We start from the raw sequence: 25696 nt of genomic DNA, 5'->3' as shown, positions 1-25696 counted from the left end.
TGGGCTGCCTCCTGCACACCCCACACCGGGGATACAGCCCGAAACCTGGGCAGGTGCCCAGACAGGGAATGGAACCGTGACCTCCTGGTTCATAGGTCAACCACTGAGCCACACTGGCTGGTCAATGAGCTGTTTCTTTCCACCTCTCCACCTGCAGAAATACTACCCCCACTTTATAAATGAGAAAACAGGTTCCTGGGGCTTAAGAATGTTCCCAGGTTCACTTAAGGACCAAGGGATTTGTCTATGACTCTAACCGCCGTTACCTAAGCAGTGATGTCTTCCTGCCTCCTCACGTTCAAAATGCATATCTGTCCCCTTTTTGACAGCCAGTCTGAGAGCCTTGATCAAATCCCCAACAATGTGGCCCACGCAACTGAGGGCAAAATGGCCCGTGTGTGTTGGAAGGGGAAGCGTCGCAGCAAAGCCCGGAAGAAACGCAAGAAGAAGAGCTCGAAGTCCCTGGCTCAGGTGGGAGTGGCCGTGGCCCGACCGCTCCCCAGAACCCCCGAGCAGGAGAGCTGCACAGTCCCTGTGCAGGTGAGCCCACCGTCATCCCCAGAACTGGCTCCCGGGGCCCTTGGCACAGCGCCTGAGCCTTGGCCTGGCCCTATGTCCTAACACCTGTGTTTTCCCCACAGGAGGACGAGTCCCCACTTGGCTCCCCATATATTAGCAACGCCCTCCAGTTCACCAAGCCTCTGAAGGAGCCAGGCCTTGGCCAACTCTGTTTTAAGAAACTTGGGGAAGGCCTACGGCCAGCACTGCCTCGGTCGGAACTCCACAAACTGATCAGCCCTTTGCAATGTCTAAACCACGTGTGGAAACTCCACCACCCCCAGGATATAGGCCCCCTGCCCCAGCCTGCTCACCCCTTCCCCTACGGCAGACTGCCCCATCCCTTCCCATTCCACCCGCTCCAGCCCTGGAAACCTCACGCCCTAGAGGCCTTCCTGGGCAAACTGGCCTGTGTAGACAGCCATCAGCCCCTGCCTGGCCCACCCCTGAGCAAACTAGCCTATAGAGACAGTCAGAAGCCGCTGCCTGGCCCACCCCTGGAGCCCAGCCGCCCACCTTGTGGCACTCATGAGAAGTTTTCGGTGGAGGAGTACCTGGTGCACGCCCTGCAAGGAAGCGTGAGCTCCGGCCAGGCCCACAGCCTGGCCAGCCTGGCCAAGACCTGGTCGGCGGGGGGCTCCAGGCCCCAGAAGCCCAGCCCCCAAACTGAGGACAGCGAGGGGGTCCTGCTTACTGAGGTAACTAACCCCCCAAACACACACATACCACTCCCACCACCACCAAGTCCAGGGTCAAGGGTAGCAGCTGGGAGTCAGGGGGACCTGCTCTGGAAGAAAGGGCGTCGCTGGAAACCTGCCAGACCCACTGTCAAGTTCCCACCCTTTGGGGGGATGTTTTTCTCTTTAACAAGATCACTCAGGCATGTGATAAGAAGATGAAATCATAGCAAATTGCTATCGCTGATGAAAAGCATTGTCACCCACTCAACCTCCAGGCTCACTTTTCCGTCTTTTTAGCTATTTCTGTTTTTGGTCTGATTGGTTACCTCATTACTGCTGATTGTGTGCGTGTGTTATATGAATAATACATATGCTGAGAAATGGGAATAAGCAAATATCACCCTCAGAAGTTACCCAGGACCCCCGACGTGAAACATGAGGATTTGGCCCTCCTTCACTCCTCCCCGTCTTCCCCCTTTCCTCTAGTTCTCTTACCAGATAATTTTGTAACCGTAAATGATTTTCCACGCTTACATTTCTGGGCTTTATTCCATCCATCTTTGACGTTATCCCTTGGCCCCTGCCCCCTTCCCTGTCCTTCCCTTCCTTCTACCTTTTAGCTCCTGAGTTATATTTTCTCATTGTCAACATTGAGACAATGTCCGTTTCTGTCCCACAACCACAAGTCTGGGAGGCTTCTCACCGCACGGACCAGCTTGCCTCCGGCAGCACGTGAGGCACTCATTTGCCTTCACCTAATCCCCATCACCCCCTCTCTGGGTCCTGCCCTCCCAACCCCCAACTCGGTGATGTCTTTGGTTGTGAGGGCTCAGCCCCAGCCTGGCAGCCTTCCTAACTGTAACGCTTCGTCCCCCTGTGGCCTGGCCACTGAAACGGGCCTCTCTCCGCCAACTCCAGAAACTGAAGCCGGTGGATTACGAGTACCGAGAGGAGGTCCACTGGGCCACGCGCCAGCCCTGCCTGGGCAGAGGCTCCTTCGGAGAGGTGCACAGGATGGAGGACAAGCAGACTGGCTTCCAGTGTGCTGTCAAAAAGGTAGGCCCCAAAACGTGTGCCAGAGCTCCAGGGGCTGGAGAGGGAGGCCAGGGCGCCTGTCGCACTCCCTCTGCCTTCCTTCGAGGTAGGCCCAGGGTGGCGTGGGTCTAATTGCTAATGGAGCCCGGCTCTCCTGGCTGCCCTGGCTCCGTCTGGGAGCTGTGCTTGTTATGCGTGTAAGTGAGAGGGGATCTGAGAGTGTGCACGCGGCCTAGGCCACTCCTGAGGCCATGCCAGGGGCAGGTAACCCTGGAAGACGGGTGGGTCGCCATGACATGCCTGTGAGGCCGAAACCCCTAACCACATAGTGGGGCCACCACACCTGGGCCATAAGGCAATTGCAAGAGCAACACCTCCACCTGACAGGTGCCTCCTGGAGGAGTCTGTGCGTCGGGCGAGTCAGATCTGGTTTGAGTTTGGTCCTGGGTGACGGACATTATGAGGAAATGAGACTTAGCAAGAGACCCAGGCGTGTCTGACTAGAATCCGCCTCTGAAACACTTCTCACGGAGGGTGGGGAGAAGGACTTGTGGTTCTAGGATTCAGCTAGAGACACAGGCATGCATCACCTCTCCACTCTCTCATCTCACCATGTTAGAACTGGAGACCAGAGAGCCACCTGCCTTGCCCAAAGCCACACAGCTGGGCCTGAAACGAAGGCCTCCTTCTGCCAAATCACACACAGGCCCACCAGCCGCACATCCACACACCTGGAAGGTGTCAACCCTGCTCCCCTTCTGCCCCCTTTTCTCCTCCCTCTGGCTCTCAGCTCATCTTGACTGGAAGCCACTTTGTCCCTGGCCCAAGGCCAGCATCCAGGACCTCTGAAGCCAGAAATCAGAAACATTTCTGTGGGCCATTTCCTTGGCCCGCTGGCAAGGTGAAATAGACTAGCTGAGAGATGGACCTTGTTATCAAGCGGCTTTTGTCAAGGACATTCTGGTCCCTAAATGGAAAGAAACCAAGTAGCCAGACCAGGGCCTGTGCCGAGTGGACATCAACTCTGCCGCTGCCATGGATGCCTGTGGCTTTAAGGGGTGAAGATACAAATTGTGACATTGATGCACCTGGCTTCCCTGGCGTGTACCTGGGCCAGGGTGTTAGAGTTCTACAGTTGGAGCCTCAGGGCGACAGGACGAGAGAGGGGACTATCCGTAGGTATTACCCCAAACTTCAGACACACTGTGTCAAATAAGCAAGCTCTGCCCTCGCCAACCCCCCCTGACCAAAACATGTGCGGAGTTCCTGCCAGCGTGGGTCATCTTCCACTGGGATGCCAGGGCCTCGTGCCTGACCTCTTCAGCAGCAGCTCCCTCCCCAGGCCATCGGAGAAGGCGCAGCTGTCCCTCCTGAGAGGGTGTGAAGTGTCCTGGAGATGAATGGTCAGTGCTGGGGGCTTAGTCACCGGGCTTCTCAGCTGTTCCCCTGATGAGGTTGTCAGAGTCCCAGGCAACAAGGTAAACAACCCGAATATAGTAGAAGAGGACACATCCTCCGTCTCTCACCAAGGCAGTGAGGGAAGCTCCAAGCACCACTCGGCTGCCCACCCATCCACTCGGCGCTTCTTCTGCTGGAGCATCCACTCTCCCAGCTCCCCTCCTGCTGTCCACGGTCTCAGTGGGGACGGCTTGTTGGCAGCCCACACACCGCCCTTGGCTGGGCAGACAGCCCCGCCCTGCTCTCCTTTCTCTCAAGGGGAGGAGATAGGGCAGGCAGTGGGGTTCTTTAGGATGTTCATCTGGAAGATCTGAGAACCAGTTCCCTGCTGAGGGGTAGGATGGGGGGACAGGGTCAGAGGTCAGGCTGCACATAGGGTCAGAGCAAGTCGTGCACTGTCTAATGCTCCCTGGGGAGGATCCAGCACACGGGGAGGTCAGCGCTTCCTTGGTCCTCCTAGAACATCCATGGCCCCAGGTCAAATGCTGATTGGTCATGAGTCTGGGGTTTAATGTAGAGTTTTTGTTTTTTAAGGTTTCGTATGATCTTACTTTTTTTTTTTTTAATATAATTTTATTGATTTCACAGAGGAAGGGAGAGGGAGAGAGAGATAGAAACATCAATGATGAATCACTGATCAGCTGCCTCCTGCACGACCCCTACTGGGGATTGAGCCCGCAACCCAGGCATGTGCCCTTTACCGAAATCGAACCCGGGACCTTTCAGTCCGCAGGCCAGTGCTCTATCCACTGAGCCAAACCAGCTAGGGCTGATCTTACTTTTTAATTGCAAATAAATATAGGCTCATTATAAAAGAATTCAAATGATACCCAAAAAGCAAAAGTTTCCCTGTTCCCTGACCCCATTCTCAGAGGTAACTATTCTTTGACATAAATCATTTTAGACTTGTTATGCATATATAAACATGTAGTTGTTGTCTTCATTAAAATGAGGTTGTACCCTAGAGGTTGTTCTGTACCATGTTTTCTTCATGTAATAATATGTCATGGGCAGATTTCCTTACTGGTACATATGCATTGCGTTAGTGCTTTTAACAGCCAATATATAAGCTCTCATCCTAGCAGCGGATGAATTCATAGGGTCCATGACTTCTCTGTGTGTGTGTGAGTGTGATGTATAGATGCACACACACATTTTTATGGGGAAGGATCCGTGTTATTTATCAGATTTTCAAAGGAATCTGTGGCCCAAAGAGGGTTAAGAACCATTCATTTGAGAACATCTGGCTCAAGCATGGAATTCTGGGAGCCTCCTTTTAACTCTGCCACTGACCTGGGATAGCGTGGCCTTGGCCAAGTAAAGCCAGCTGCTGCCAAGCACCTGCTCTGTGGAGATAATGGGAATATCAGCTCACAGGCTATTGCAAGATGTAAATAACCAGTGATTAGTGTGGAATAGTACCTGGCAGATGTTACATGTGTATTAAATATTAGTTCTCGTTAACATCCTTATCTAGCCCAGTCCCTCACTTTCTGGATCCAGAGCGGGGAGGTGGACCCGATGGGCCGCTGGCCTGGCTGCACAGCCTGTGTTCTCCCCACCTGGCTCCCTCAGGACTGCCCTGCCAGTCTGTGCTCCCTGAGCTGGCACAGATTTCTAAACCACCTTGTGTTTTGAAGAGTCTCCTTTGACCCCCCTTTGGTTGGGTGGGTGGGAATGCTCTTAACATGGCCGGGCCACTCTAGAGGGGCTTACGAATCTCTTAAAAGTTAAAGCAGGGGTCCCCAAACTTTCTTTCACAGGTCTTCATGTCTCAGTGATATTTTCATGGCACCCCAGGCCAAAACAAGTACCTAACAGTTCCATTTAGTAAGGAATTAGGTCCAATAATGTCTTTATCCTAACAACTTAGTAGCCATTTGAAAAACAATACATAGAAATTGAAAGAAAAATTTTCTTCTGTTCTTAACCAACCATAATTACTACTGGGATGCACTCATTGGTGGGCACTGCACAACTTCTCAAACTTTGAAATCAGATTGGACACCATCACCTTCGTTTCCAGCTCCCCATGTTCCCCCCGAAGTATGTATCACAGCAACCTCCGAAAACCTCGTTTCATAAAGATCTACCGTCAAAGGAATACTCTGCAACCTAGTGTTGAAAGTGAACTATCTCAAGCCAGCAGTTTACTTGACGTCCCATAAACGTACATCGTTGCTATTGCCCCCAAAGTAAAATATTCTGGCGTGGCCTTCGAAGTTCTCGGTGATGCCCCAAGGTGCTTCGACTAACAGTGTGGGAGCGCTCCGTTTACAGACATTTACAAACAAGTCCCGTTGGTGAATTAGCTCCAACTCGGGTTCAGAGCTGGAAACACTGACAAAGAGTCAAAGTTCATGCGAGTTCATTAACAAAACCAGATAGTATTCTGTATGTAACCAGAAGAGAGACATTTTCCACTGATAGGCAAAAGTCCAAAAACCCCACATCGTCAGCGCTGTTTGCCAAGTCAGCACGTTCTCCCTCGGAAGAAAACTGCCAGGTCCTGACTGATTTTTTCCAGCCTGTTCTGCTACCCCTGGCGCCCCCTGGTGGTACCTCTCCAGCGGTTCTCAACCTGTGGGTCGCAACCATCGGAAAACACATCCAGCATATCAGATATTTACATTACGATTCATAACAGTAGCAAAATTACAGTTATGAAGTAGCAACGAAAATAATTTTATGGTTGGGGGTCGCCACAACATGAGGAACTGTATTAAAGGGTCGCGGCATTAGGGAGGTTGAGAACCACTGCTAGGCGAACACGAGAACCCCCAGGAGCCGGGAGGAAAGTCTATTCAGGAAGCCCAAGCATTTCCTCAGCTGCTCTTACTTGAGCTGGAGGAGGAGGTGGGAAGCTAGCACTTCCTGAGCACCACTGGTTGCCAGGCCCGGTGCTGGCTGTCACCCCTCCAAATGCGCACTCTTCCCAGGAGCAGAGGCCACTGCCCCCACCTTTCACTTATGGAAACAGGGTTTAGGGGGATTGCTCTACCTTTAGAAGTGGCTGAGCGAGGGTCTCTGCCCAGGGTGCTCGGATGAGGGTCTGTTCCTTCCTGCCACCCCATGCTGGTCCCTGCAGAAAGGAGGGGGTGCGCTCAGGCCGGCCGGTCCCCAGCGGGAGGGTCCTTGGCCAAACCCCTCCCCGGAAGCCTTCTGTGCCCAGATGCTAGGGAAACAGCTGCACACAGAGCACACAGCACTGCCCCGTCCACGTGGACGTCTTAGTCCTGGGAGGAAGGAGACCAGCGTGAGAGTGAGCAGAGTGCTGAGGATCAGAGGCACTGACAGAGTCGGAGTCTTGATAAGATTCAGAACCCAGCATCTGAAGAGTCGTCGTGGGTGCTGATAGAGGAGAGGTCCTGTGTCTAGAAATTGTCCAGGCATTTGTGCCGGGGGGAAAAAAAAAAAAAGTTCTGTGTTTGGCAGATTTGAGGGTGGGCAGCCTGCTGAGAGCCAGGATAAGGATTGCAAGTTTTTGTGTTTTCACACCCGTCAGCCCCTCAGAACTTTAGTCAAGTCCTGGGAGTTGCCCCTGACCCCAGGCGTACACAGTTTAGTTTCTGAAGGGCCTGTAGGCCCACCAGGGCCCTGCCTGGCCTCAGAACCGTCACTGGGCACATCAGCAGGCTCTGTGCGGGGAGCACCCAGGTCCTCACAGGGTGACAGGGAGCCCGCCCTGGCCCCTCGCCCTGACTCACAGCCACCTCCGGGCCCTTTCAGGTGCGAGTGGAAAAGTTTCGGGCAGAGGAGCTGATGTCGTGTGCTGGGCTGACTTCGCCCAGAATCGTCCCTTTGTATGGAGCAGTGAAGGAAGGTCCTTGGGTCAACATCTTCATGGAGCTGCTGGAAGGTGAGGAGCGAGGTCCCACGCCTTCTCCCTCAAAATTCAGAGCCCAGGGTTTTCCCGAGTCTTACCAGGTTCACCTTGGCCCCCAGTCCACCCGTTTTTAACCTATTGACACTGTGGCACTGGCGGGAAAGGCCTGCTTTCCACCAACCGCCCTTGTCCTCGGCTTGGAGGCCTGGAAGAGCCCCATGTAAAGGCTGGCCATTGGTCTCCAGGTGGCTCCCTGGGCCAGCTCATCAAGCAGATGGGCCGTCTGCCGGAGGACCGAGCCCTCTACTACCTGGGCCAGGCCCTGGAAGGGCTGGAATACCTCCACACCCGCAGGATCCTGCACGGCGATGTCAAAGGTGAGGCCCTGGTCCCAGCGGGCTTCTTCCTCTCCCGTCCTGCCGACTTCTTCCCCAGTCTGCGGGGCTCCCTGGTCATCTCCAGGGGCAGGGCCGGGGCCAGGCTGACAGGGCTGTGCGTGGGACGGGGAAGTGTTCTCTAAGCCCTCAGTGGGTGGTGCCCCACTACACACGGGTGCCCACTGCGGGGAGGGAGGCCGCAGAGCTGAGTAAACTCTGCCCCTGTCCCCTCACTCTTGGAACGCCTGCCTGCTGCCTGCCTTGAGCCTGAACTGATACCCTCCTCCCTTCCTCCATGACGAATGAGCCTAATCAAAAGCAGCAGCTGCCATGGAGGGTCAGCCAGAACATTGCCTCACTGGAGGTCCAGGGTGGGCCGGGCCCGATGTGACTCACCTGTTCCTCTTCTTCCCTGGGGCGGCCCGGCAGCTGACAACGTGCTCCTGTCCAAGGATGGGAGCCGGGCAGCCCTCTGTGACTTTGGCCATGCTGTGTGCCTTCGACCTGATGGCCTGGGGAATTCCTTGCTCACAGGTAAGCCCATGCCCTCCCTCCCCATCTCCACCCCCCACCCCCGCCTATCGCCATGATGATCATAGCCAGTAGCCTTAGTATTAGCCCTGTCCTCCTGTACCTTCCATAACAGAATCAGAGATGTGAGCACTTATGTCCACCAACATGCTTCAGCCCACAACCACCCTAGAGTATTATAAGGCTTTTGTCAGACTTAAATGCAATAACGCATGTCAGCTGCTCATTTCTTCTTTTAAAAAATATATTTTATTGATTTTTTACAGAGATGAAGGGAGAAAGATAGAGAGTTAGAAACATCAATGAGAGAGAAACATCGATCAGCTGCCTCCTGCACACTCCCTACTGGGCATGTGCCCGCAACCAAGATACATGCCCTTGACTGGAATCAAACCTGGGACCCTTCAGTCTGCAGGCCGACGCTCTATCCACTGAGCCAAACTGGTTAGGGCGTCAGCTGCTCATTTCTGATGTTCCCTTTACACAGAGGAGAATGGAAAGGCTGCCTGCCCGGCCCTAGGTCCCAGGTCTTCTCCCAGACCAGCCGTGGGCAAACTACGGCCCGCAGGCCGGATCCGGCCCGTTTGAAATGAATAAAACTAAAAAAAAAAAAGACCGTACCCTTATATGTAATGATGTTTACTTTGAATTTATATTAGTTCACACAAACACTCCATCCATGCTTTTGTTCCGGCCCTCCGGTCCAGTTTAAGAACCCATTGTGGCCCTCGAGTCAAAAAGTTTGCCCACCCCTGTCCCAGACGCTTCCATGGCTCCATCCCTCTTGCCTGGCCTTCTGGGGGAGCTGTGCTCCCAGCCTGTGACCTCGGCCTTCCTGTGCCTTTGAGAGCAGGTTCTGGAGGCACAAAGGCCTTAGCTGTGTAGCTGGAGAAATATCTGGTTTTAACTTTTTTTAACTTATATTTTTCTGATTATTAAAGTAATCTACATCCATTGTAAGATATTTTGCAACTATAGAGTTAAATGGTATAGAAGGGGAGGAAAAAAGGAATTCTCACCGTTTTCCTTTCTCAGAAAGATAATCATGAAATTTTAGATAATTCCTTCCAGGTATTTTTGGATTTTTTTTCTGTACATAGTTAAGGCCATTGTAACCCAATTCTGTGCCCTGCTTTTTTTCATTTATAACATTAAGCATAAAGTGGTTTCATTTTGATCAAAGGAAAAACAACCTTTTGGGAAAAAGTGCTTACTTGTTGTTAAAGGGCTGTGATGGTGATTCTGAAGATGTAAATTGAACATGGACACCTGCCCTCGACTCTAACATAACTTGGGGGTTTTTCTTATTACAAAAAATAATTTCTTTTCTAATATATTTGCAGGAACCAGAGCTAAGCAAAAATAAAAACTGTAGATCATCAGAACAAAAAAATGCTATTTACATCTGGTATCAATCCTTCTAGCCCAGTGGTTCTCAACCTTCTGGCCCTTTAAATACAGTTCCTCATGTTGTGACCCAACCATAAAATCATTTTCGTTGCTACTTCCTAACTGTAATGTTGCTACTGTTATGAATCGTAATGTAAATATCTGATATGCAGGATGGTGTTAGGCGACCCCTGTGAAAGGGTCGTTTGATCGCCAAAGGGGTCGCGACCCACAGGTTGAGAACCACTGTTCTAGCCTTTATGAACATAAGTTTTCTTTTTTTTTTTCACTTACTAAAATTTCAGGAATATGATACCATTCATTAGTCTTCTACAACCTAATTTTCAATGTCCAGGCCCCTCCCCATTTTAAAAAAGCACCTTAAGGATTTGGTCCAAAGGGCAGCGTCCGTATTTGGATGATGTATTCTTTGTACCAGTCCCAGCAGAACCCCTGACTTAGCTCATCCCCAGCAGGTTTGATATGAAAGCACTTTAACACAGACAAGTTCAAGGCATCTCAGGAATAGACTGGGGTGGTCATTGCCGAAGCTCTTGCCTATCAGAGGTCACAGGTGACTTCTGTCTCCCTTGCCTCCTCAGGGGACTACATCCCTGGCACAGAGACCCACATGGCTCCAGAGGTGGTGATGGGCAAGCCCTGTGATGCCAAGGTGGACGTGTGGAGCAGCTGTTGCATGATGCTGCATATGCTCAACGGCTGCCACCCTTGGACCCAGTACTTCCGAGGGCCGCTCTGCCTCAAGGTCAGTGACAGCACCTGAGACAGCCAGGAGGGACAGCCAGCAGGGCCACGGGGCTCTGGCTGCAGGCTGGTGGCCGCCTTGCATTTTAGCTGCTCTGCAGTGGCAGTTGGGAGCAGGGAACAGGAAGAGGCCTCATAAATGTGGGATCCTGGCTAAAATACGGGTCCCCCAACTCTGAGGGGCCAAGGGGAGAACCTAGGCGAGGGATCTCCTTGAGTTCCTCGCAGGTCTGAGCTCTCCTAGGTCTACACTCTGGGCCCCCTCTGCCTGCCTCCTGACAGGCTGGGCCCGGAGGTCCTGGGCGTCTTGCTGCCTGGCTCTGACCTATCCTACTTGCACCCTCCTTTTCCCTTTTCTTGGAAAAGTCTCAGACTTCACTCTACCCCAGGTCCCTCCAGTCCTTATGACCAACCCCCCAGCACAGCAGGGTGGGGAGAGTGGAGAGAAGCAAGAAGAGAAAGCTGGGGAATGAGGGGGAGGCAGGCCTCACGTGTTGCTTTTTTGTTTTATGAATATGTTTGTATTGATTTCAGTGAGGAAGGGAGAGAGGGAGAGAGATAGAAACATCAGTGATGAGAGAGAATCATTGATCAGCTGCCTCCTGCACGCCCCACACTGGGAATCGAGCCCACAACCGGGCATGTGCCCTAACCGGGAATCGAACCGTGACCTCCTGGTTCATAGGTCAGTGCTCAACCACGGAGCCATGCCAACCGGGCCTCACATGTTGCTTTTTTGACCCCCAGATTGCCAGCGAGCCCCCGCCTGTGAGGGAGATCCCGCCTTCCTGCACCCCTCTCACAGCCCAGGCCATCGAGGAGGGGCTGAAGAAAGAGCCTGTCCAGCGAGCATCTGCACTGGAGCTGGGGGGGAAAGTCAACCTGGCACTGCAGCGCGGTAAGAGCCTGTGCTGGCCGGAGGGCAAGAGAGGCTGCGGCTAGCCTAGTGGTCAGGAGCAAGGCACTCGGCCTGCCGGAGCCTTGGTTTCCCCAGGGGAACGTCAGGGTTGGTTAGACTGTGCAGAGGCCGTGCTCAAGAGATGGGAGGAGGGGGTTACAACCTCTAAAGAGGGCCCAAACTCATTAGTCATCAGAGAATGTGCAACAAAGCCAGCTATCACTCTCCAGCCATTTGAGCGGCAGAGCCTGAAAGTTGGCAGCACCAAGTACTGGTGGGGATGTGGGACAGGAGGCCTCAGGCTCTGCTGAGGGCGCCTGCCAGAGCCTTGGTCAGCACTCAGGCAGACACCTGCAGACCTGTGAGCCACCCTCCACTGGGGGGCACGCTGCCAAAGGGATTCTCACCAAATCCCTAAGGGGACACGCTGAGGACGGCACTGCAGCCTCGTTTGCGGGAGGGGAACTGGGTGCAGTGGGGTATCCCTTCCTGGGAGGTAGAGAGGCCAAGGGTGGGGGACGCCTCACAGAGCACCACCCAGCAGTTAAAGCAGCTCCATGTTCACAGAGCAACCGGGCTGCTTAAAACCCCAGTGCTGGGTGGAAAGAGGGCCAGCGGAGCGAGGCCCACGGCACAATGCCTTTTTTGTAAATTAAAAAATCGATAAATAAAAACCACAAACACTTTGCAAGAATGAGGTCAAACCCAAAATGGCACGTTGAACATAACGGAATGTTACCTGGGAGGTTGGCAGGGGAAAGGCAGTGGTTATGGGAATGAAAAGGGAATAAATAAAACAGGAGAGGGACCTTCTGTAGCCCCCAACCCCAACATGGACGTTACAGGGATGGCTCAGGGGCTGAAGTGCCCCCCACTCCAGAGAAATGGTGCCCTGGGGAAGCCTGTGGGAAGGGAGGAGTAAGAGAGGGGTCAGGGAGGCCAGTTTAGCTGGGAACTTGAGTTAGTGTTACCCCAGAACGGTTTTTAAATCATCCCTTGACTATTAATATTAACAAAGTCCTCGTCTGGAGCCAGTTCTGTCCTTTTTCAACTTGCTGCTGTGACCTAGGAAGAAATTGAATAAAAAAAAACAGAATACTGTCCACTTGCCACTGTAGGAGGCCATCCGATGGGAGAGGCCTCCTCCGGAGCGCACGCTGCCCTCCTACAGTGTGTCCCTCAGTGAGGCCAGAGCCCCCCCCACTGCTCGGTGCTGGCCCGTGGCCCCCTCACCCTGTGTGCTCTGTTTTGTAGTGGGAGGTCTGAAGAGCCCTTGGAGGGGAGAGTACAAAGAGCCAAGACATCTGCCGCCGGCACTCCAAGGCCATCCGCCACCACACCCAGCCCACTCTCACCAGACCCTGCAAGCCCAGCCGGAGGAGCTCTCACCAGGGGCCCCGGGGCCCCAGCCAGCCGAGGACACCACAGGCGGGGCCCCCAAGCTCCAACCTCCTCTACCTCCAGATCCCCCAGAGCGAAACAAGTGCCCAAGCCTGCACTGGGGCAAGGAGGAGTCTGGGATGTGGGAACCCTTGCCTCTGTCCTCCCTGGACCCGGCGCCCAGCAAAAACCCCAGCTCGCCAGAGCGGAAGGCCACCTTCCCGGAGCAGGAACTGCAGCAGCTGGAAATAGGTACAGCCTCTGGGTCCCCAGGCTTCCTCCCCTTTCCAGCCCCTTCCCCATGGATCGGCCCCTGCAGCCTGTGCAGGAAGACCCCTGGCCACACAGCTGAGCCCCTCCCAGTCTTTCACAGCCTCCTCCTGCTTCGTTTTGCAGAATTATTTCTGAACAGCCTGTCCCAGCCATTTTCTCTGGAGGAACAGGAGCAGATCCTCTCGTGCCTCAGCGTCGACAGCCTCTCCCTGTCAGATGACAGCGAAAAGGTGAGTTGACCGTGAGCCGGGCACCAGGGCACAGAGCAGGTGGCTTCATGTCCAGCTGGTGAATGGGCTGTGTGCGAGTAGTGGGTAAAGAAAGGGAGAGGGATGGGGTCACCCCTTCCTGTTGGGAGGGGTCTTCACTGGAGCAGGGGGCCTTGGTTTCTCAGAGTGAGACACTCCATCTCCGGCCAGCGCGGCTGGACATTAGGGAACGGTTTGGCCACTGGGGATGGTGGGGAAGGAGGCTTGGGTCTTGGGCCCCATAGAAAAAGTCCTCACCCTCTTCCAGCTCAGGGGCCCCTCATGACCTCAGCCTCCTACTGAGCCCCAAGAGTGCCCAGTGGAGCCATACACCAACCTAGAACAAGAGCAGTTCCTCACTGCAGGGGCGGGCCCGGGTCCCCTTTGCCCCAAGCAGACCAAGGCCAGAGATGGTTCCCTGAGCCCAGGACCCTGAGTCTGTGCCCCCCGCCTTGTTGTTTCAGAACCCGTCAAAGGCCTCTCAGAGCTCGCGGGACACCCTGAGTTCCGGCGTGCACTCGTGGGGCAGCCAGGCCGAGGCTCGCAGCTCCAGCTGGAACATGGTGCTGGCCCGGGGGCGGCCCACGGACACACCAAGCTATTTCAATGGTACAGCACCCACCTGCTCAGCAGCCCCCAGCACCTGACCCACCTGGGACTAGGGAGCCTGAGGGCTTTGTCTCCCTTCCTCTGGCTCATGGCGAAGGGAGAGGAAGGCTCCTGGCACCCAGAACTTGAAGTACTTGGCCATTAAGTCAGTTTAGAGCAAAGGCCCTGCTCGCCCTTTCCTGCTGGGGCAGAGGGACTGTTGCCCCTGGTGGGCTGTGGATAGAGCTCGGGAGTCAAGAGTCAAGAGCCTTGGCCTAGAATCAAGAAACTGAGCAAAGAATGTCTCTGAACAAGGTTGCTGGGACCCTCCACTGGGACCTGAAGTCAGAATTGCAGAGAGAAATTACAGAACTTAATTTTCAGGCTTGGTTGCATAAGTTACATTGTGATTTCAATACAACAAGGGTTTCATCAGCTCACAGTCCGGGGCCCTCGCCAGGGCCAGTGTGACTCATGGTTATCAAGCCTGCACCGCCTGGCCAGAGGCCTCTTCAGCTCAGGGAACAGTACAATCTAAGATGCCTGCAGTGTAACTTAGGGATCTTTGTTTCCAGTTCCTTTCTGCTTTGTGTGCGCGCTGGAGTACTACTTCCCCATGGAAGCCACCCTTAGCTCTGCTCTGTGCAGGGCAAACTCTGGTATTGACAGAAAATGGCCTAGCAAGTGTATAACCTTAGGGCCACTCCGGACTAAATATCATCCTACGCAGCTTCCTCATAGCCTGCTTCCCTCTGCTTAGGGCTTCTCAGGGAGCCAGCAGTCACTTTCCTGACGGTCACCTTGCTTGCATTCTAGGTGTGAAAGTCCAAATACAGTCTCTCAATGGTGAACACCTGCACATCCGGGAGTTCCACCGGGTCAAGGTGGGAGACATTGCGACTGGCATCAGCAGCCAGGTAAGGGGCAGGTACACGCTCAGGGACAGAGGAAGGCTTCTGAATGAGCAGAAATGGCCTGTAGAGAATAGTTGGCCTTGGATGTCCCCCAGGGTCTCGGGGCAAGGCCGGCAGTAGTGACTGCGGGGTTGTCAGGACCCGCACTTGGACCAGGTGAAAGGCAGGTGGTGCCCTCAGGTGCACTGCTTGGCTGGAGGGAGGGAGCTCCCAGGGCTGGGGGAGAGGAGACTGACAGATTTATACTCTAGGTAGCTTCTGAGGCCCAGGCCAGTGTCTCAGGCCCACTGCTTTGCTCTGCCCCAGATCCCAGCCGCAGCCTTCAGCTTGGTGACCAAGGATGGGCAGCCTGTGCGCTACGACATGGAGGTGCCAGACTCGGGCATCGACCTACAGTGTACCCTGGCCCCAGATGGCAGCTTCGCCTGGAGTTGGAGGGTCAAGCATGGCCAGCTGGAGAACAGGCCCTAACCCAGCCTCCGCCACCGGCTCCACTCAGCCAGAGGAGCCTTCCTTCTCGGCGCTCGATGCTGCCGCTGAGCCAGGCTCAGGCTGCTCCCAGGGATCTCAGCAGTGGGACCAGGGCAAAGGGGGCGCCAGCAAAATGCCTCCTAGGATTTCCCACTTGCATCCTGCCTGACCCACCGAGAGAACACCCTGTGCCCACGTGAGGAGGAGAAAGAAGTCAAGAGGCCTCTTCCCACAGGGAACAGAGAGGGCCTTCTCTGACCTGGTTCAAACGAGCTGGCCTGGGTCAGTGACCACTTGTCAGGGGAGAACAGTTTGGGGCCCGTGAGGGACCGGCTGGTGGGTGAGCCTCTCAGCCTCTACGCAGGTCTGAGGGTGTCAAGTGCCTAAAGACCCATACCCAGGTCCAGCACAGGACCAGGCAGCAGGTGTGCCCAGCCTTGGGTAAACGGGGCCTTCGACCCCCTTGCCTGGCCTGGCCACTCTTCAGACAGAGAGGGAGGGAGGAAGCCCTGATTGGGAAGTCTCCCTGGGAGAATGCACCACGTTCTTCAGGGTATTGCAATGCAGGTCCTGTGCTAAACTCAGTTTCAGCCAAGGACCAAAGAAGGTGTTTCAGCGATGTGGTTCTCAATCCGCACGTTCGTGCCCCTTGGCTGCTGGCCACGCCTTCCCCAGAGCAGCAGGCACTGGGCCCCGACTGCAGGCCCAGCACTGCCATGACTAGCTAGTACTCGGTCCCCTCATCCGTAAAGGTGAAGGGTGACGGCATGAGACCTCCCTGACAGGAAGTGCCTGGGGATAAGGTTTAAAGACGGAAAAGAAAGCAGCAGATGTAGGCGCTACTGTTACCCGAGCCACGGCTTCCAACATCTTGCACACCAGCTTCCCGAGACGCAGCTCAGGCATCATGCCCACACTGACCCTGCCCTGCCCCAGGTTACGGGGGCACTGCCAGCTGCACTTTGCACTCTGATGACCTCAAAGCACTTTCACGGCTGCCCTCCAGGAGGGCAGATCACTAGCACAAGCAGACTAGGAGATGGGGTGAAGGGACTCAAGTCTTGACCTGTCTCCACACATGTGATCCTTTCAAACCTCCAGATTTAAGATGAGCCCCCCCCAGTTCCTCTTCATTGCCCAGTCCAGCCTTTTCAGGGGGGGAGCTGATCAGGACTCATGTAGCATTAATCAACTGTGAATCACTGGGAGTTGAGGGGCCTGCTACTCTCAGCCCCTGGGGATGAGGGGGTATGTATCCCCTGAGATTCCTCCTTCGGAATCTTGTCCCCAAGTCTTGCCAAGGTGCCCTCTGTCCAGCTATCTACAAGGAGCCATCCTGCTCCCCAGGGAGAGACCCCGGCCCCCAGTACATGAAGAACTGCAGGGTTCGAGTTGCAGGGAACTCTGTGAGCAATAAAGTTTGGAGTAATGACACGTATTCAGACCCTGGCTCTCTCCACTCTCGCGCCTGCTTGCAAAGACTCAGATCCTAACAGCTGCCTCCCTTTGCCTTCATGGTGGGATCTTGTCAAGTCTGCCCTGTGTTTGGGGCAAGGACGGTTTTCAACCTTTGAGGGGGGCTGCCTTTCCCACCACTCCCAGTGGGTGCTTCCAGTCCCCCCTCTGAGCTACCCATCAGACCAGTTTGGCAAGATGCCCCACCGGTGGCAGCAGGGAAGTCCCTGCCAAACACTGCCAGGCCGAGGGGAGGAGGACGGCAAAGAAGAGAAGGCCTGGGCACTGACCAGGCATGGATAGTGGGGCATCCTGCAGGCCCAGAGCAAAGGCCGCCCCACCCACTGCTCCTGTCCTGAGGCCAGGCTCCAGGGAACTTAGTGGAGAGGGGGAGGAGAGCCTGGACTCCCAGCCCTCCAGCCACCTGAGGCCTGCCTGTGATCAGAGGTGACTTCTCAGAGTGGGACCTTGGTCATGGGACAGGGGCCTGCCTGAGGGTGATGCCACCAGCACACAGGGTGTCTTGTATCATCTGGTTCCACACCCCCTGAAGCTGTGCACGAGTGAGAGTGTGTGTGTGCACACGCGCGCAGGGACATACCCGCCCACCTTGGGGTAAAGGTCGAAGGTTCCATGGGTTCTTGGAGGGCTCCTGGGTACACAGAGGGCAGCGGCCTTGGGCCAGAACAGGTGCAAAGGCCAGTCGGGGAGACCCCAGGCGTACCCCTGCCCAGCCCTCTCTGCCCTGGGCCTGCTGCGGAGCAGAGCTGCCTGGTCCCCAGACCGGGCTCTGAGGCCGAACGAGCAGGTGGGGCCCGCTCCGGAGTCTGCCCCTTCAGGCCGCTCCTACCCACGCGCCGGAAATCCTGAGCGCAGTTCCCTGCCCACGGGACTCGCCGGGACGTCACAGAGGCAGCGACATCACAGGCACCGGCGCCCACAGCATCTCCACCGCCCCCGCCAAAGAGCACAGTGGAGGCGGAGGGGCAGCAGCCACCATCCCTCCCCGCCTCCCCCAGAGCCTCCCTGGTCGCCAACTCGGTCTGCATGGGGATGACAGGTGGGAGCGGCGGGCGGCGGGGTGGGCGGGTGCGCAGGGACTGCTCGCGTGGAGAGGGCGGGGAAAGTGGAAGTGGGGGGCAGGGTCTTGGCCCCGCGCTCCCGCCCCTGCTCCTCAAGGCGGGCGAGGGGGGTGTGCACAGTGGAAAGGGCGATTCCAGCCAAAGCCCTGGCCATCCTCGCGGGGATGGGGCGGGAAGGAGGAGGTGGGGGGGAGGCGGAGGCGGCCCCAACTCTGAGGCCTGGGCCCTGTACACCTTGGGGTTAAGGCTGCACATTCGGAGGGTTCTTGCCCGGAGGTTCTAGGAACAGTAGCCTTGTGCCCAGAAAACGACTCATGAATTATCCAAACCGCAGACAACCGCTCAAATCGTGGTTAGTTGCCCCTGACCGGTGCTCGGAACTTCTGCAGGAAGAAGCAGCAGCCACGACTGTTTCATGAGCACCTCCTTTGTGCTTTGCACTCTTCTCTGTGCCAAGGAGCAAAGATGCTTGCCCTCCGGGCCCTGGGTCTCCCCAGTTTCTGGTCATGGGGGCTCAGGCGCCCACTGGAATGAGGGCTTTTCCCTCCGGACCTTCTCTCCCTGGAAAACATACCTGGGCCAGCATTTTAAAATGCGCCCAAAATCAAAGCATAAATAAATAATAAACTGTGCCAACAACCAACAACCAGAGAGCAACTTACCCCCTTTCCCAAATTTGTGGGGCAACAAATTTAAGTCACTCCTACAACATTTATTACACCCCCTCCAGGGGCTATTCTTATGCTAAGTAGACCTGGGTCTGATGAGTTGACTAAAAGTAAAATGTAGGTCAGCAAAAGCCCCCCTCTGGGCCACCTCCAGCTCTGGGTCTAAGGAGAGCCATGGACAGGCTGCAGCACCTTCTCATCTGCGGCACCTGACCCTTCCCAGTACCCGGGATGCCAAGGCCGCTGCGAAGGGCAAGGGACAGTCCAGGGCTGAGCCCCAACTGAGCCGAGGGCTCATACACGCTCTTCAGACTCCTGGCCGGCCCCTCCTGTAGAAATGAGAGGTGGGTTGGCCCCAAGTAAAAGCACAGCGTATGTGTCCAACTTGCCGTCTTCCCTGACCAACAGCTGACACACCGGATATTTTCCAAGTGTGACAAAAATTGTAAAGGTTACTATAATGAAAGTTAAAGACACCAGGAAGAGTAAAGGCATTGCATTTATTTTATTTTTTGATAAAGACTCTGCACATGCCGTGGCCGGTTTGGCTCAGTGGATAGAGCGTCGGCCTGCGGACTGGAGGGTCCCCGGTTCGATTGCAGTCAGGGGCATGTACCTTGGTTGCGGGCACATCCCCAGTGGGAGGTGTGCAGGAGGCGGCTGATTGATGTTTCTCTTTCGTCGATGTTTCTGACTATCTCCCTTCCTCTCTGTAAAATCAATAAAATATATTTAAAAAAAAAAAAAAAAAGACTGCATGAAACCATACCAGGACAATGAACAACAAAGTTGTTTGGTAGTGATAAAAGCAAGCATTGCTACTGATAATGGAAGAGCAGCTGAGTTCGTCCGAAAACAAAACTACTTGATAGTGAATCTAAGTGTTATGAATGTGGGTGAAGAAGTGGAAGAAAGTGGAGATGAAGGGAAAATCCTGCTCTTGACAGCCTCAGTAATTCTATCAAACATAAAGAAGAAATAATGCCAATTTTACACAAACTCAGAAAATTGGAGAGGGAATACTTCTCAACTCATTCTCTGAGGCCAGTATTACTCTACTATCAAAACCTGACAAAGACATTACAAGAAAAGAAAATTACACACTAGTACACCTCATGAACATATATGTGAAAATTCTAAAAAAGAAAAATAGCAAATCAGATTCAACAGTGTACAAAAAGATAATACATCATGACGAAATGAGGTTTATTCCAGGAATGCAAGATTAATTTTTAAAAAATTTTAATCAGTGTATTTCACCATAAAATGAATTATTAACAAAAAATATATAACAGTATTCATGTTAACATATAGCATGCTATATATGACAATATATAGCATGCTATATATAACAAACTAAGTAAACCAGGAATAGAAGGTAACATTGTCAACCCGATAAAAGGCATCTATAAGAAAAACTACAGCCAGCCTGGCCAGCGTGGCCCAGTGACTAGAGTGTCGGCCTGTGGACTGAAGGGTCCCAAGTTTGATCCCAGTCAAGGGCACATGCCTGGGTTGTGGGCTGGATCCCCAGTGTGGGGCATGCAGGAGGCAGCCAATCAATGATTCTCTCTCATCATTGAGTTTCTATCTCTCTCTCCCTTCTCCTTCCTCTCTGAAATCAATAAAAATATATTTTTTTAAAAAGAAAGAAAAATTACAGCCAACATCATATTTAGCGGTGATATGCTGAATGCTTTCTCCCTAAGCTCAGGAACAAAGCAAGGATGTCCACTCGCCACTTTATTCAACATTGTATTGGAGATTGTTCTCAGTGCGATAAGGCAAGAAAAGGAAATAAAGAGACACCTAGATTGGAAAGGAAGAAGTAAGACTGTCTTAAGTCACACACATTATTGTTTATGTAGAAAACCTATGAATCTATTACAAAATAAAACTAGAACTTATAGGATTTTAGGACAGTTGCAAGATCAATACATTTCTATTTACTAGCAATCGGCAGTTAGAAATTGAAATTATTTCGCATCCTACAGAATGTCACAGAAGTCCCAAGTGGAGCCAAGCTCAGACTTTTGTTTCCAACCGCCAGTGCTGCTATGAGGTCCACACCATAATCACTTTTCCTCCTGTCCACATCCAGTTGCCGTTCATGGGAAGATTAAGACTGTAGGATGTTGATTCAATAGCCAGGGAAACTCTGTAAACAAGCAAGGAAGGCTGTGAGGTCAGAGGCCTGGGAGGAGCAGCACTTGGGCAGGTGAAGTTAAAGATGGTGAGAGAGATGGGGAGGAAGCCGCGGGAGTGTGATAGTCAAGGAGGCGAAGGGTTCTGAAGAGACCACTTATTCTGTCCATGGTGGTGCAGACTTCTAGCCCAGTTGATCCAGGCTGAATACAGAAGTGCCCAAATCCCAGTCCCAGGACCAGCCAGGCAAGGACCCTCCTCAGCCTCTACATCTCTAGGAAGAGGCCACTGCACATTCTGATCCTTTTGATATAACCCTGGGAGCAGTTCTCAACCAGAGCCAGGGTTGTCACTTCCTGCCACACTCCAGACTCATGGGAACCCAGCTTGCCCATTGCCATGATGACCTCACCATCAACCCCTATCCACGACCCTGGGGATCTAGGAATGGGACAGCCTGGTGCCTCCCACCCCCAGAGATTGAAAAAAAGCGTTTGCAGTAAAAGACACAAATCTCCAGGGAAGATTGTAATGTGCCAAAAACCTGAGTGGGAAGACCTCCCCCAAGGAGTCTCTGTGTCGGGTTATCAGAGCTCCTAAATAACCAGGTCCGTGGCAGCATCACCTGGGTTGAGAACCTGGGCCCAGAGTTGGGGGTGGACGACCCCAGGATGTGATGGGGTGAGGAGCCAGGGAAAGAGAGGATGGACTTGGGGATAGGAGGATGGCTAGGCTGAGTGGCAGATCTGAAGCCTGGCCAGAAGAGAGTGGAGAAAAGGACAGAGGGACAGGAATGGAGGGAGATAAGGATGGTTCGTGTGGACATGACGGGGAACCCCACACAGCTCCAGGCTCCTGGGGAGAACAGCATGCAGGACAGGGCACTTGAGTTTCCTGAGTCCAATCTGCATTCTCGTGCTGACTTCCTGAATGACCAGCCGAAGGACCTTGGGCAAATGAACCTCTTTTTTGTTGAATCAACAAGATAAAGCACAGAAAGTGCTCAACATAATGCCTGGGTTAGTAGTTCTCAATAAATGGAACTGAGTGCTGTTAGCATTCACCCTTACGGAGGGCCAGCATGGGCCAGCATGGAAAGTGGAGGGGAGCAGACATGAAGGATAGGTCTTCATGTCTGCTGACACTGGCTAGGAAGAGGGAGGAAACAAGGGTTAAGATGGGAGAGGGAATGGCAAATGGGTTAAGGTGAGGAACAGAGAGAGATGGAGAGGATGGCTGAAGCATCACCAACAGCCCCTGCTCCAGAGCCCCTCACCTCCTCCTTTCTGCCAGGTGCCGATGGATTTCCCTGCTGTAGCAAGGATTCGGTGGACATAGTGGAAACACAGTGAGAACCAGTCCCCCATCATCGGAGGACCGCTCCCCCACCTTCCAAGACCACCAACCCTTACCCCCACTTGCCACCACTGCCAAGTTTTCATGTACCCCCCCCCAACCCAGCATCTTCCTCCATCTATTTTCAAAATCTCCCCAAGGATAGTATCCAGGCCAAAAGGCCATGGTGGGGCGAGGGCCGGGGGGTGTGGGTAGCACCCCTTCCTGCTTCTGTCTCCAGCCTCTGATCTTGGAGGAGGACTAAGGGGCAGTGGGGCATACCCAGGGACGTGGATGGGACCTGACCCCTTAGATCCACCTTGCTCTAAGGACAGAGCTGTCCGAGTTGGGGTTGGGCAGGTTCCTAAGGAAGGAGAGGGGGTCACATGGCTGAGCACTGAAGGCAAGGGGCCAAGATGGCAGCACATGGCTAACAAAACTGAGGGAACCCTACACACACACACACCTCTGCTCTTCACATCTGCTGAGCTGGGACTGAGCAGGTTGGGGAAAGGCAGTGCCCTGGGCTTTTCCTTCTATGAGGAGCCACTTCCTGGACACTGGTTCTCCAAGTGAGCCGCATCAGCTGACAGATGCTTGATTAGAATGCAGATTCCTGGGCCTCGCCTCCAACCAGTTGGATCCCTCCTTGCGGGAGGCCGGGGGGACAACTTGGCAAGCTCTCCAGGCACTTTCTAAACTCACTAAAGTTTGAGACTACAACTCCAGAATTCTTGGTGGGAGTAGGGACAGCCAAGGGAGTGGATAGCTGGGGACATCTTGCCAGTCCCTGTATAAAGCTCCTCTCCCCCCTAAAGCCATCCCACCAACCCCGTGGAGCCCTGTCACCCACTCTGTCTCCTGCTGTCTTAGGATTGACTTAAACCAACATGAGCTCCAGCCTGCACACGAGGAGCTCCAGCCTGCACAAGAGGAGCCCCAGCCTGCACAAGAGGAGCCCCAGCCTGCACAAGAGGAGTTCCAGCCTGCACAAGAGGAGCCCCAGCCTGCACAAGAGGAGTTCCAGCCTGCACAAGAGGAGCCCCAGCCTGCACAAGAGGAGTTCCAGCCTGCACAAGAGGAGCCTCAGCCTGCACAAGAGGAGCTCCAGCCTGCACAAGAGGAGCCCCAGCCTGCACAAGAGGAGTTCCAGCCTGCACAAGAGGAGCCTCAGCCTGCACAAGAGGAGTTCCAGCCTGCACAAGAGGAGCTTCAGCCTGCACAAGAGGAGCCTCAGCCTGCACAAGAGGAGCCCCAGCCTGCACAAGAGGAAGATGAGGAAGAGGTAACAGTGGGCAGGGTCACCTCTTCTGAAGAGGTGGTAGACAAAGCCCATCTTCCCTAAATTCTAACCAGCCCCTAGCCTTGACAATTCTGGGACCCTAGGACCAAACCGATATTGACCTGCTCATACCACCTCCCTGCCCCAGGAGGTCTCTGCAAAGAGGCAGGTGTGGGGAGGAAGTGTGCAGTGTGTGTGTGTGTGTGTGTGTGTGTGTCCATGAGGGTTGGGGTCAGGGGAGCAGGGCAGGGAATTGGTGCAAGGGAGGACCCAAGGGGCAGGGGCCTCCTCAGCTTTCAGTTGAAACTTTTCAGGTGGATCAATTGCTACACTTGAATGTCCCACCTAAAGAGAACCTGGAACAAGACAAAAAACTGGTGCAGGAGGCCAAGGCTGTGCCGTCGTTGGAGTATTGCCCGCCATTGGAGTTTTGCCTGGCGTCCATGCTTAAGCCTGAGGCCAAGAAGGACTCCAGCTTGAAGGTCTGCAATGAAGACCTGGAATCCTTCCAGCCCCTCGAGGGGGCGCTAACACAGCAGGACACCCAACAGTGGAATGTGAGGTCGAGCTCCATCACAAGCCCGAGTATCACGGACGAGGAACAAGTGGACTCCACCCATCGCTCCATCTTTGTGCAGACTTCCAAGCACCTCTTCTGGGCAGACAAAGATATCCAGGCCTCAGAATACAGCCTGGATTTGGAGACCGGCGTGCAGCGTGGCGAGAGCACAGAGGAGATCGCCAGCCCCCCGAACCAGAAGGCAGTCCCAGAGCCGGTCCCCGTAAAGCAGTTCCAGGACGAAAGCACCCAGGCAGAGCTTCCAGAACCAGGCACCCGGCAGCCGTCAGACACCCGGCAGCCGTCAGACACCCGGCAGCCGTCAGACACCGACTTGCCCTCCCCCTATCTCACACCAGCTATCAACTTACAAGATCTGGTCAACTTCGCATCCTCCCTGGCCATCGCCTCCTCCAGCAACAGGGACCTGCCCAGTTTGGAGCACATGATGAAATCTCCACCCCAGAAGGCCGTGGAGCCTTCTACTGCGCCCATGGTGGAGAGCACCACCCCGCCTGCCAAGGAGGAGCCAGAGCAGGAAAAGCTCCCTGAGGTGCAGGAGAGGGCATCCGAGAAGTCGCTGGAAGCCGGAGAGCCACTGGAATCTGCCAAGCAGGAAGACAAGACCCTGCACCCTTACTTTGACTTTAGCAAGCCGGAGCCCCAGAGGACCGCCTTTAAAGGGAAAGTCAAGTTTATCCGGGCCCCGGCCAGGTCCTCTTCACTGAATGGAGACAGGAAAGAGTAAGTGAGGCTGGCGCAGCTCCCCGCAAGGGGCGGCTGCTCGAGGATGTGGGTGGGCCCGCTCCTCACAGTTTCAAGGAGGACAGGGACCAGTGGAAGGGGGTGCTGGGTAGAGGAAGGGGTGGGTGCAAGGCCAAGGCCAGGGCTGGAGGAGGCCCGGGAACCTTGGAGGGTGAGCACTCCAGGGCTCGCCAGGGACCTGGGTTCTAAATGGGAAGAGCCATTCTAGCATTAGGAAGCCTCTCACCCCTCGGGCTGATGACCTATCCCTCATCAGAAATGCTCAGGCCAATGTCTCCATGCCAAGAACCTGACGGCTCCAGCCCTGGGCCCAGGACACTTCCATCGAGTGGCCAGTGCGGGAAGAGGGTCCTGCAGCACCCCTTGCTTCTAGTGATGCGTGGACACAGTACAATGTCAGCTGCCCATCCGCGTGCAGCAGGAGTAGGTCCTCTTGCCCCAGGGCCCTCCTCAGAGCGGCCTCTGGGCTCATCCCTCTCCCTTGACCCTCCCACTGGAGCCCAAGTGACACCCCCTCTTTTGCATTGCAGCTCAGTGCCGGGAACCAAGAAAGAGACTCCATTAATGCTGAAAATCCATTTTAAGCTGTTGCCCACTTCTTCCCCCAGAGAAATGACTAAACGAAACCAATAAAGCCTCCAGTGCTGGCCCCAGCTCAGACTTTTTCTGCAGAAGCTCCGGAACCAGTGAACTCACCTGGCTGCGAAGTCCTTGTCTCAATTTTTGAGGGATGCCACCACCATTTTTTAACTACCCCAGAGAGGAGCAGGCCTGTGGTGAGGGGGAGAGTGCACCCCTGCCAAAAGATGTTAAAATTCACCCCAAAGCCATCCTGGGAGCTTCGGGCCTGGGGCGCTAGACCAGCCTAGAGCCTGTGATTCTGCCTTTCTGGCAGCAGAGAGCAGAAGACCAAGAGACCCCCGTGGCACAGAGAACATACAGGTGACTAGGGCTAGGACAGGGTCCACTGCTCCTCCAAGCTACTGTCCCGAGCCCCCTGGTTAGAGGACTGCG

At 54.4% G+C, this 25696-nt stretch overlaps 2 protein-coding genes across 3 annotated transcripts in view; both read left to right on the top strand.

Moving 5' to 3' along the window:
* MAP3K14 (mitogen-activated protein kinase kinase kinase 14) overlaps positions 1–16821 on the top strand; it is a 43037-nt gene extending 26216 nt beyond the window's left edge. Inside the window, exons 4-16 of one of the 2 annotated variants that reach the window (XM_070394044.1) lie at positions 330–540; positions 642–1256; positions 2157–2294; positions 7461–7590; positions 7803–7934; positions 8364–8468; positions 10457–10620; positions 11367–11517; positions 12772–13149; positions 13294–13400; positions 13883–14027; positions 14823–14923; positions 15227–16821. In XM_070394044.1, coding sequence (XP_070250145.1) covers positions 330–540; positions 642–1256; positions 2157–2294; positions 7461–7590; positions 7803–7934; positions 8364–8468; positions 10457–10620; positions 11367–11517; positions 12772–13149; positions 13294–13400; positions 13883–14027; positions 14823–14923; positions 15227–15391 — 2542 coding nt within the window. In that variant the 3' untranslated portion in view covers positions 15392–16821. The remainder of the gene's footprint in view (positions 1–329; positions 541–641; positions 1257–2156; positions 2295–7460; positions 7591–7802; positions 7935–8363; positions 8469–10456; positions 10621–11366; positions 11518–12771; positions 13150–13293; positions 13401–13882; positions 14028–14822; positions 14924–15226) is intronic. The other variant, XM_070394046.1, reaches the window with a different exon arrangement.
* Positions 16822–17893: 1072 nt separating this feature from the next.
* On the top strand, positions 17894–25315 carry SPATA32 (spermatogenesis associated 32). Its single transcript, XM_070395384.1, has 5 exons — positions 17894–17906; positions 22035–22089; positions 22950–23361; positions 23673–24661; positions 25213–25315. Exons 1-5 carry the CDS (start codon positions 17894–17896, stop codon positions 25313–25315), a joined length of 1572 nt encoding a protein of 523 aa, XP_070251485.1.
* Positions 25316–25696: the final 381 nt, after the last annotated feature.

The sequence above is a fragment of the Myotis yumanensis genome, unplaced genomic scaffold (assembly GCF_028538775.1).
Source record: "Myotis yumanensis isolate MYYU_CA2020_CCGP unplaced genomic scaffold, mMyoYum1.0.hap1 SCAF_16, whole genome shotgun sequence".
NCBI classification, from domain to species: domain Eukaryota; kingdom Metazoa; phylum Chordata; class Mammalia; order Chiroptera; family Vespertilionidae; genus Myotis; species Myotis yumanensis.
The sequence above is the reverse complement of the archived record's forward strand: the minus strand, read 5'-3'. Positions and strand labels throughout refer to the sequence as shown.

Bases quoted from the DNA above. Each gene is read 5' to 3' on its own strand.
- SPATA32 (XM_070395384.1), top strand. The intron at 22,090-22,949 runs GTGAGAACCAGT...CTGCTGTCTTAG, and splicing joins GTGGACATAGTGGAAACACA to GATTGACTTAAACCAACATG. The intron at 23,362-23,672 runs GTAACAGTGGGC...GAAACTTTTCAG, and splicing joins AAGAGGAAGATGAGGAAGAG to GTGGATCAATTGCTACACTT.